Source organism: Plodia interpunctella, chromosome 20 (genome assembly GCF_027563975.2).
Source record: "Plodia interpunctella isolate USDA-ARS_2022_Savannah chromosome 20, ilPloInte3.2, whole genome shotgun sequence".
In the NCBI taxonomy this organism is placed as follows: Eukaryota; Metazoa; Arthropoda; class Insecta; order Lepidoptera; family Pyralidae; genus Plodia; species Plodia interpunctella.
Window position 1 is genome coordinate 8,318,447 of NC_071313.1, and position 10,773 is coordinate 8,329,219.

At 39.6% G+C, this 10,773-nt stretch overlaps 2 protein-coding genes across 5 annotated transcripts; one reads left to right on the forward strand and one right to left on the reverse strand.

Annotated features, from left to right (window-relative positions):
- The first annotated feature begins 18 nt into the window (after positions 1 to 18).
- On the forward strand, positions 19 to 4,767 carry Vps2 (Vacuolar protein sorting 2). Of its 3 annotated transcripts, none has more exons than XM_053760509.2 (6): positions 19 to 330; positions 1,065 to 1,242; positions 1,540 to 1,752; positions 2,013 to 2,110; positions 2,818 to 2,927; positions 3,462 to 4,767. In XM_053760509.2, exons 2-6 carry the CDS (start codon positions 1,075 to 1,077, stop codon positions 3,554 to 3,556), a joined length of 684 nt encoding a protein of 227 aa, XP_053616484.1. In that variant the 5' UTR covers positions 19 to 330; positions 1,065 to 1,074; the 3' UTR covers positions 3,557 to 4,767. The 3 variants fall into 3 exon arrangements, with proteins under 3 accessions (XP_053616484.1, XP_053616483.1, XP_053616485.1); XM_053760508.2 differs by having other exon boundaries at positions 19 to 298; XM_053760510.2 differs by having other exon boundaries at positions 20 to 298; positions 2,818 to 2,915.
- Positions 4,768 to 5,327: 560 nt separating this feature from the next.
- Positions 5,328 to 10,517, reverse strand: LOC128678742 (uncharacterized protein). 2 transcript variants are annotated; one of them, XM_053760505.2, is made up of 5 exons: positions 10,148 to 10,517; positions 8,934 to 9,106; positions 8,563 to 8,813; positions 8,025 to 8,194; positions 5,328 to 7,041 (listed from the first exon to the last, which is right to left on the reverse strand). In XM_053760505.2, exons 1-5 carry the CDS (start codon positions 10,166 to 10,168, stop codon positions 6,961 to 6,963), a joined length of 696 nt encoding a protein of 231 aa, XP_053616480.1. In that variant the 5' UTR covers positions 10,169 to 10,517; the 3' UTR covers positions 5,328 to 6,960. The 2 variants fall into 2 exon arrangements, with proteins under 2 accessions (XP_053616480.1, XP_053616481.1); XM_053760506.2 differs by having other exon boundaries at positions 8,563 to 8,810; positions 10,148 to 10,515.
- Between the last annotated feature and the right edge of the window lie 256 nt (positions 10,518 to 10,773).

Below are 10,773 nucleotides of genomic sequence, written 5' to 3' on the forward strand. Positions count from 1 at the left end.
AGTATCTGTCATTGTCTTGTATGTCACTCCGTCTATATATCTTTGGTTTGTCTTTTTAATGTGAAATGTAAACAACGAAATAAAATAAAATAATCATCAAATTATTTTATTTTATCAAGCTAGTGTCACTTAGTCTTTTGTAAAATAAACGTATAATCATTTTATTACTGTTTTAACATAAAATACCCGAGTATTTGAGGTGGATTGCATAGAAGAAGTGCGAGTGTGAATCATCATCGAAGGCTGAGCCTTTATGGAAACAAGACGAACTTGATTGTTGTTTTAGGAATACATTCAAGTAAGTAAAGAAGATTGTCTAATTAAGTATAGGTATGTACCTACCATGTTTATTTTTGTGATTATTTTGGCACTAAAACCATAAATACTCGAAAGTTTAATAAAAGTGTCAACTTATGACATCATAGCTCAAAGGATCTGTAAAATGTATAAAGAAAAATTCATTTTCGAACAGATGTTAATGATTATGTCAAGCTTAAGAGAGTGTTAAGCTGGATGGAACTCTAAATGAACTACCACTTTCTTATTTCCGTCAGCAGTTCAAGTTGTTTGTATTGTATGTGAAATGGTGCAGAACGGGGCCGTGCGCGGGACCCTTCTAAATCTATGGTGCAGAAAATCGAGACACCATCATTGACAATGTCATGGTCGACAGACTCTAAACAAAGCATTTTTTTATTTTTTGGATACAGCAACATTGAACTGGATCCGACTTTATATTTCTCCATAGTTCCTGGATTTTTATTCAACAAGCCTAATTCTACAGTCCGCCATCCATCACAATTTTACATTTTTATTCAGATTGATATACTTACTCAGTTACAATATATTATATACTAAAATAAATTTGAAAACCGTGAAGTGTGCAGATAGCGAATTGAATGATGCTGATTATCAGTAACACTTCCTCATGCAACACTGCTTATCTCTATAATCAGACATCGGAGAACTGTAACAGTTCTCCCCCCGTTGCTAGGCTTGGTCAGATTTTATGTCATTTTTTATATTAATAAAATAAATTAATAATTCTTATAAATTTTTTTCAGATCATCCATAATGGAGTGGCTGTTTGGTCACCGGATGACTCCAGACGAGATGCTGCGCAAGAATCAGCGCGCACTCAACAAGGCCATGCGGGACCTGGACCGTGAGCGCATGAAGATGGACCAGCAGGAGAAGAAGGTCATCGCAGACATCAAGAAGCTAGCCAAAGAGGGACAGATGGTACAGTCATGTTTTTATATTAGTTGGTGAGAAAATGTGATGGACAGTAAGTCTCATACTATCCTCATATCCTTATCAGTGTAGTAGTGATACCACATTCTGGATTAATTTCTACAAGCTATCTTGCCCTTTGACATATTATTTTAATTGTTGTGTCCTGAGTTATTTTACATGCCAACTTTTTTTATCTTTGGAGAGAAGAAAAAAAGTATTTTATTTTTTAAAACTTTTTACGACATTATTGTACGAAAAATAAGAACATAAATCAAAATGAATACAGAATACCTAAAATTGCAGGATGCAGTAAAAATAATGGCAAAGGATCTGGTGCGCACGCGGCGGTACGTGCGCAAGTTCATGCTGATGAAGGCCAACATCCAGGCTGTGTCGCTCAAGATCCAGACGCTGAAGTCGCAGAGCACCATGGCGCAGGCCATGCGCGGCGTCACGCGCGCCATGGCCACCATGAACCGCCAGCTCAACATGCCGCAGATACAGAAGATCCTGCAGGTATACACTTGTGTGTTCCCGGTTGCATTCGGCGCTCTAACGCCTCGAAGCCCGGGGGACCGTAAAAAATAAATCTAAACCTTTTGATGAAAATTGTCTAATGCCTAAAGGGTAAAATAACATGTATCGAACATTCTTTTTCCCGACTAAATTGATGAGGAGAGGACTATATATAAATCCAAGTCTGATCAAGTATTTAGACATGATTTTTCCTGTTCATCCGTTCTCTTCTATGTTTTTAACAAAGTTTGTGTTCGCAGGAGTTCGAGAAGCAGTCGGAGATCATGGACATGAAGGAGGAGATGATGAACGACTCCATCGACGAGGCCATGGAGGGGGACGCCGACGAGGAGGAGAGGTAACTTCTGCTCGATTTCTCTCTCAAGTGTTCCTAGTTGAGTCAGGGTCTGTGAAGCCGCAAAGCCCGGGATCAGCGTAAAAAATAAACCTTGAAATGTGGAGGATTTGGCTGTGATTTTACAAGCGCCTACCTCACGTCAACCCTCCTTATGAACACTATTGCTGCCGATCGTGTATCGACTCGGCACGCACTAATATTATAAAGAGAAACTGTTTATAAATTATTGTGTATGGGTAATCTTACTACTCAATAATTATCCAAATTGTGTATAAATGAATGCATTCAATTCAAATAATTTATTGCAATTTATATTATACTATACAGTTTTCTTATAATACTGTTATAAATAGGTACAATATGAATCCTGTCAATTGGAACGGTGAGCGAGTTTATAAACAAAAATTATGTTAATCAGTACTGCGAGGTATATCTCAGCAGTAGAAACATTATTCATTTTAAAAAAATCTCACTTTAATTTTAAAAAAATTAAGTTCTTATGCACAATACCGGCACTGATTAAAAGTAACGTTAGTATAACAGTTAAGTTAGGTGAGGGTAAGCAGCTAACTCAATACGAAATTACTCAAGTTTTGCTCAGCCGATTGACCGTGAAGAAGTCACAAACATTCTCAAAACAACAAACTTTCGCCTCTATAATATTAGTTGGATTCTGATGTAACTTCTACTGTGATGTGCACTCGCAGCGACGCGGTGGTGTCCCAGATCCTGGACGAGCTGGGGCTGCAGCTCGGCGACCAGCTGGCGGGGCTGCCGCAGGCCTCCGGCTCCCTCTCCGTCGCCGGTGAGTATACAGGTAGAATGTCTTTTACGGATACACAGAGCTTTAGGTTTGTATGTATCTATGTTTACAGGCCTTTTCCTAGCACATGTGGGACACATCAAGTAGGCTAATTTAAAAATTTAACGTTTCGGATAAAAAAATGACAAAAATGCGAATTTGTACGGTAAGTACAAAAATATATAGACGTAGGGGAAAAATCCGTAAACCAATATATGAGTACACAACAAAAAAGCTAATTTTACGGAACCGCGAGTCAGACTCGCTTGACCGGTTTAGTTTATAAATGAGGTAGGTACTCTGTCTGGTATTGGCAAACAAGAATGATATGAAATATTTTTAATTATTAGTTGCACTTTATCGCACCACAACGCTATCTGTTGATCTTATGGTCGACTGGCAGAGAAGGAAGAGAGAAATGCCAAATATATATTTAGCAGTATTATAGAGAGAGAGGCCTTTGCCCAATAATGGGACAGGGACATAATCTTCTTGCATGCGAGCACATCGTTATAAAATGAATAACCAGTCTGGTTGTGGGCGTCCCAGCGAAGTCAGCCCCGGGCGCGGTGCCGGCAGCCGCCGCCGCGCCCGACGCCGACGCCGAGCTGCAGTCGCGGCTCGACAACTTGCGCCGCGAGTGACCGCCCGCACCAGCCCGCTTTCTAATTTCACATGTGTACTAAGTTATGTGTATAGAAATTCACAAAGAAGCCTAATCCTTCCTGAAACTAGAAATTCCCCACTCAACCACGTTTCACCTTCTTGCGTACAATTCTTGCAAATATATGTGATCGACTGACACTTCCCGGTGGTTTTGTACTGTCGGCAGTTCCGTTGCTGATAAAAGCCATTGATTTCGTGGCTCGTTTTGTTCATCGTACCAGCGAGTACGTGTCTTCTCAGCGGCAAATCCAGAGTCAAAGTCGAATGGAACTCTCGATAAAGTTTTATATTGCATTCATTAATTTCGTTTTGGCTTCATATCTCCCGACGACTCCAGTGACGATGAACAATATCTCCCGACGACTCCAGTGACGATGAACATTGGCATTTAAAAGTGAAATATTGCGTCGGTTAAAGTTAGGCTTTAGTGTCCGCTCGACTCTGACACTGTGTAATGTAATGTACTATTAGTAAGGAGTACGTGGAGTAGGTAACGCTCGAGATTTGAATATTGTAATTGGAAATTTATTAAAAATTCTTGAATTCGTCAAACTTTTCATTTTACTATTTGTTACGCACTACTCGTAGTTTCAAATTAAAATTGTAGTAGGTTCAAACCTCGTGGGTCTGGCCGAAATATATTTTAAATCTGCAAAATTGTTTGCTTGGAGTCTTCTCACTCTTTTGCTTTTGTACATAACTTGTATGTATACGTGATATATTATGGCGGCACACTGCGCACATACAGACAGATCTACAGTCTATTTATAAAGGGTAGAAAACGCATTTTTATAAGCTATATTTTTTGTCATTGCAATACCAAACCGAATGGTCAATATTGGTTGATAAACACCCAGTGTTGCCAGCCAAAATGACATTTTCTACTCTTTAAAGACATTGTATACCAACCTAACGTACGATTGTAAAACAGCGTTGTAGACAATCTTACAATAAAATAAAACTAGCTTGCTCGCTTCCTGAGCTTCTTTTGGATAAAAAGTTGTCTGCTACCCTGTTATTTTATATGATACTAATTTTGGATTTCTAGCTTCAGAGGGGGAATGTGTGATGACTGTGTCTGTTGATCTGCTGTTGTCTGTACAACGCTGAAGCGCTCGGCTGTGTTCGCCCGATTGTTATTGTAATTAAGTTTATTTAAGAATATTTTAATAAATATTTTTTTATATAACGTTGCCGTATTTATCACTCGCTTTTGTCTGCGAATTTATTCACGTGGAATTAATCTTTTTACATTAAATACAAAAAGATAATTCCATTGGAACACAAAAATGTCAAATAAGTATTGTATAATTATTTCAGATTGATGTGTATCTCCTTAGCAATACAACTGCAGGTCACGAAACTACTGCTATTCAAACTCATTTAGGTCACGGTTATGACTTAACATTAACAGAATCGACCCACGGGAGTCGCATTTTAGTTAAAAATGTATGACTCATTACATCAAATCCGATTAAGACTTATATTTTATGAAAGAAAGAAAAATTGTTTATTCAGTACTTTACAAACATAAATCAAAATGTAAACTTAAAATAAAATAAAAAATACACCAGACCTTCATTATCACACGGGCCCGCTCAGCATGTGTCGCGGTGTTTATAATCAGTATGTAATGACATGCAAAACGTATTTTGAAAATTTGAATCTCGAAGCACTTATTAATATAATATATTATAATACCGGAGACATATTGTCTGTTGTATTACAATTCAGAATGAAACCCATTCAGATTTTAAAATGATTTATTCCCTATACAATAGCATGTAAATAACAATCAATAAAATACCACATACAGTCCTACTACTAGGTGCCTGTCAATGTGTGTGTGGCTCCGTACCACGGCAACTACAGATATGTTCGATATAATATATAATACTACCGAAGACTATGATTTTATACATTATTTGTGGAGATTCCAAAGACAAAGAAAAGTAAAGACAACGAGCCAAATGAGATAGAAGATTCGAACGCACCTTCCCGGGCCATGTCATACAAAGCGGCGAGAAACCAGCAATATGCCGATCGTGGTAGCGGCCCGCGGTCACTCGTGTGCACTTGGCGAATCGTGATTGCGAAACATCACGCTGTTCAATTTAGATTCATTATGTCAGCAAATACGTATAATGCTTATGTGCTGACCACAAGCATAGAACGATTTAGAAGTGTTACAGCGTTATGTTGTATGATATCCATGTGAAATATCAATTTATGTATACGTATACATTTATTCATACGACGATATTTTTAAACAAGAGAGATGACAACTTTAACACAAGCCATAACCAGAGACGCACTTAGCCCGGCACGGGCGGGGCGCGGTGGTTCGAGATAGTCTCTATTGCGTTGATTTTACGGGTCAAGTTACATCAAATATTCCTCACAATATAAATGCGTACAGCGCAGCACATCTCTGCGTTCAAATCCTATGATTCTATTGTTAGAAGACATTACACATTTTATGCTTATAATATATTCGCTAATACCTTAACATATTCTTATGTAGTTTACATAAACAGTTCTCAAAAGATGTCGGAGATTGCACGTCTTTTAAATCGCTCGCACTGTTTTGGCACGTTCGTCTTTTTTCTCGTCACTTTACATTTTCAACATTCGCGTGATAAGATGGGCGTACGCTCGGGGCACAGGCGGGAAACTCCGGCAAAATGTGTGGAACAAATACGTTGTCATGTTTCGTCTGGGTGAACGCGTACCACGGTTAAGTTAGCGATATGCCAGAGTTGGCGCCATAATCTCAGTGCGTTTCGGAACGCCGCTTCCAACGCCTCCTGACGAGTTGGGATCTAGCTAAAAGGCTGTTATTTTTCTAAAGTAACATTATTAATACAGATACAGTTCCTGTTATATATTGTGACAAACCTGGCCGCAATGTCAACGCTAGCGGCTGTTGCGTCTGTAGCTAGGCTGTGGAACAACTGGATGAATTTCATTGTACTTTATCCTTGTTATCGAGGGTGTTATTGCTAACACTGGTCTCAGATTTCATTCAAGTCGCCTAAAGGCATCTGACATGTCTTTTACATTTCTCATTGAACGTTTTCGGCCCGGCGTAAATCCATCTAAGTCCGCGTGTATTCCTCTATCGCGGCTATTCTACCTCTAGACTAACACATAAACCAATTAAACCTAATGAGAAGACACGATAGCCGATTTCATATCACAGTCTGTCTGATTCAACTCCGCTGAACGTTGTGCAAAACCGTTCTATAAAAAGTTGTAAAAATAACAATATTCACTTAACAAAGCCAGTTCCTGGCAACACGATTGTAGCTTATTCTAGTACAGGAAGATTACAAAATGGTACAGCGGTACATGTAGAGTGTAGGCGCCTGGTCGCGGGGGTTCAAGGGGTTTGGGGCGAGGTCTCCAGCGCGCTCAGGGCTATGCCCAGCTGTCCCAGGTAGTAGGTTGACATCACCAACACCTAGCATGAACATGACAATGACAATATACGTAAGTATACAACTATGTTGTTTTTGAAAAAAAAAGTATGATGATGTAAGTAGGATCTCTCGTATCTCTGATAGTGTTCGGTAGTATCCGAGGCTCAGATATCGCGAAGCCCGTAGTGAACGTAAAGATCTGGTTGTGATTTTACAACCGGCCCAGCCTAGCGTCAACCTTCCTTGGAAATGCTGTTGTTGCCCATTAAATTATTTTCTTTCGGATTTCCCTCACAAAAGCGTTCGTTTTGAAATGATAGTAGTTTGTAGCTTTGAAAAAGATTATTTATCTTAGAATGAATTATCAAGTATTTTTTTAATTTCACAATAAATTATCAAACATTGAATTTGAAATGTGTTGTTATTTTTACTTTTCATACAATCGTTATTAATTTTGTGATTAATAACAAAGATATTTCTGATATATTCCAAACAAGCAAATTGAAGCGCTTAACTGTTTGTCCGATAGACTGCGCCTTCAGTGGAGGGTTGTTACAAGGTCAATGAAGATGTTAGATAACAGTCATTGTAAGGTATGCTTTGTTTATTTTTTCCTTATCGCTGAAAAATCTAGTGAAGTTTTTAATTGATTCTCTCTTTGCTTGATAATGGTTTTCTTTCATGACTTTACTTTATCGAAGACCAAATAATTTTACACTTTGAATTTGATCGCAAAAGACATCCTTTCTTTCATTAAACTCGATCTCGTTCAAAAGCGGGACTTTCGGAATACAATTCTATGCGTGTAAATATAAGCAAATAAACTAAAGACGACGGGCTAGCATACCCAAATGTGATAAAAGATTTGTTCATACAGTTCCCGGCCGATCTCATACAAAGCGGCAGATTCGGTCTTGAAAACCAGTTACACGGTGAGGGACAAAAGATGACGCATTTCTCTTATACGATCGAAACTAACTAAAAATGTAGTTTACCCTGTCTAGTGTCTGTAATCTGATCTCACCTGCTTGTGCGGCAGGGGCCCCCCGAACAGGCTGTAGCCGAGGATGGCGTCGGAGAGCAGGAACAGCAGCGCGCCCGCGGCGGCCGCGGCGGCTGCGGCGTCCGGCGCCCGCGCGCCGCGCCGCCGCAGCCGCGCCACGCCGCGCCACGCCATCGTCGCTAGCAATATACCTGGTGCCCACAGAGATTATGTTGATAAACTTTTCACTGTATCATTTCAGGCGGAAAGCAATGATACAGATTGTTAGAACAACATTTTTTCAACTAAAGTTATGAGTAGACAGCGAAATTAATATTGGACCATATTACTAGCATTAGTGCATTATATCTTGATGGAAATTAGTAATTAAATCTGATTTTCTATATAGGGTGATTTCTGAGAAAGTTTTATTATGGTTTTACACGTGCGAAGCCGGGACAGGCTACTAGTTTGATATAGAATTCTGTCAATTATCTTATTTTTATTCAAAAATTGTGCTTTAGAAGTAGTTCCTCAATTTAGTTTTGCGATCTGTTTTGTATGGAACCAAAACAAATACCATATAGCGGCACCAAGACAGCGAGAGCGCCCGGCGGCTTCAGCAGCGTGAGGAAGGCGAGCGTGGCGGCGTACAGCACGAGCGCGGCGCCGCGTGCGTCGCAGCGCACGCCGAACGCGGCGATGTAGCTCGCGTGCGCGGCGCCGAACGCCGCCATGCCCGCCACGAAGTGCTGCGGCCACACCAGCAGCGCGTCGCCCAGCGCCGACAGCGCCAGCCCGCAGCATATCAGGCGCGCGTACCGACCTCTGCTAATGAACATTAAAAACCTCATCATTCATGTCCTCGAACTACTCGGATGCGCGCAGGCCTACCTAGCAGGGGGTCACGTAGGGATGGAGATGATGATGAGACCAATTACCAATACTGACCTGGTGTTAGCAGCGCCGGCGTGCTGCAGAACCAGCAGCAGCAGCAGGCACAGCACGGGCGCGCACTTGGCCGCGACGGCGGCGGCGGAGGGGGCGCCGCCGCCGGCCGCGAAATACACGCAAACGCATTTGAAGAACGGCACCAGTCGCCCGCCCACGCCCAGGCGCTTCATCTGCGGAAATTGATGGTTATTGTCGTCTGAACCAGTGGTCAAGTCCTGGTCAGGTCAAGATTTGGATTTATCTTTAGGGTAATCCTCTTATAATGCTTTTTTTATGTAATGTAAGAACCAATACATGAATTATCAAATATGTGACTGTTTAAGGTTTAGCAACATAGTTATTATGAAGTTACAATGGTGACGACACCATACTGTAATATCTTTAAAAAATGAAAATATACACCACTACCAGTGTACTCTCCATGAACTTTGACATGTCAAATTTGTTTTTTAATGTATGAAGGTACCTACTATTTAACAGTTTAACTTATATTTGTATTGACATTTTGCTCCTAGTATCATTTTCATGATTAAAAGGTAATGATGATGGTATAAAAATTAAGTATTTCCTCAAATGCAAATAAATATTGTGGTACAAATTATATTACACTAGATATTGCCCGGGGCTTCGCTCCCATAGGAATTTTGAGATAAAATATAACTTATAGCAATCTTAGATAATGTACCTGTCCAATGTTGAGAATTTTTGAAATTGATTCAGTAGTTTCGGAGATTACCCTCCTCAAACATACAAACTCACAAACTCTTAGGTACCTCTTTATAATAATAGTATAGATTACAAAGGAGTCATAACTTATAACAATGTTTTCTTTGTTGAACATTCTTTTTATGACTATAAAATGTAAGTGTGAGATATATTTTAGGTAAAAAGTTTAATAGGTAGTTACAAAACTTTAACATATTGCAGTTTAAACATCATACTATTGCATAAGAACATTAAAGCAGCTTCATGAATAATTTGATTATCCAACACCAAAGCCTTGGGATGCTATTTATTGCTGCAGCACGGAACCTATAAGTTAGCAAACATGTGCCTATAAATAATGAGTGCTATAGCAACTTCACATCCTCTTATAAGTATCTACAGTCAGGGAGCCACCGCGCGTGTTATTATAGATCTAAATATAGCATTCCAAGTTGAAGTATATCCCGTATGTCACACTGGAAAACGTATACACTTCGAAAACTCACTAGATCGGTCAGAGACACCATGTTTATGTTTAAAGACGCCAACGGAGAACCGAGGCGCTCTGTTGACTGCCTGGAACTAACTGCGCATTTCGCTTTAGCTACTCGGCTGCGCGCCGGCCGTAAACAGCTGCTTCTAACAAACAAATAACATCCCTGCCCCCCGAGTCAGGTATACACAAGGGAAACATTTTGCTGATTATCTTGATTTCATTGTCTGATAAAGTTCTCACTTAGTCATAAGTGAAAGTGATTTCGTTGTTCTCAAGTAACATGACGAAATCTTTCGTGGGAGTAATGTAAACAATGTTTCAATAACAAAAACAAGACTGCCCACAAACCCAGAACAATGTTTTGCTGTCATTCATCAAATCAATTGACATTTTTTTTTTTTTTGGTTTATTCCCTCGTTTTATTGAGGAGGCAAAGAGTACTAGCCCATACAGCCAAGTCTTTTGTATTGAATATTTATATATAAATAAGAGTGGCTAATATCCACTGAAGAAGAAGGCATAAGCCAAGTCTGTAGTGTACATCAAAAATTGAGGCCTAAAAGGCCTAGTCTTTAGTAATAAATCCAAATAAAACATAACCAAAAATATAAATATTTTTGTTTTAAGTCCAATCAA

Excerpts from the sequence above, each read along its gene's own strand:
- Vps2 (XM_053760509.2), top strand. The coding sequence starts at position 1,075 with ATGGAGTGGCTGTTTGGTCACCGGATGACTCCAGACGAGATGCTGCGC. Across the intron at positions 1,753-2,012 it reads AGATACAGAAGATCCTGCAG|GAGTTCGAGAAGCAGTCGGA; the intron begins GTATACACTTGT and ends TTGTGTTCGCAG. Across the intron at positions 2,928-3,461 it reads CGTCGCCGGTGAGTATACAG|CGAAGTCAGCCCCGGGCGCG; the intron begins GTAGAATGTCTT and ends TGGGCGTCCCAG.
- LOC128678742 (XM_053760505.2), bottom strand. The coding sequence starts at position 10,168 with ATGGTGTCTCTGACCGATCTA. Across the intron at positions 9,107-10,147 it reads TGGTGTCTCTGACCGATCTA|ATGAAGCGCCTGGGCGTGGG; the intron begins GTGAGTTTTCGA and ends CAATTTCCGCAG. Across the intron at positions 8,814-8,933 it reads GCCGGCGCTGCTAACACCAG|CAGAGGTCGGTACGCGCGCC; the intron begins GTCAGTATTGGT and ends AATGTTCATTAG.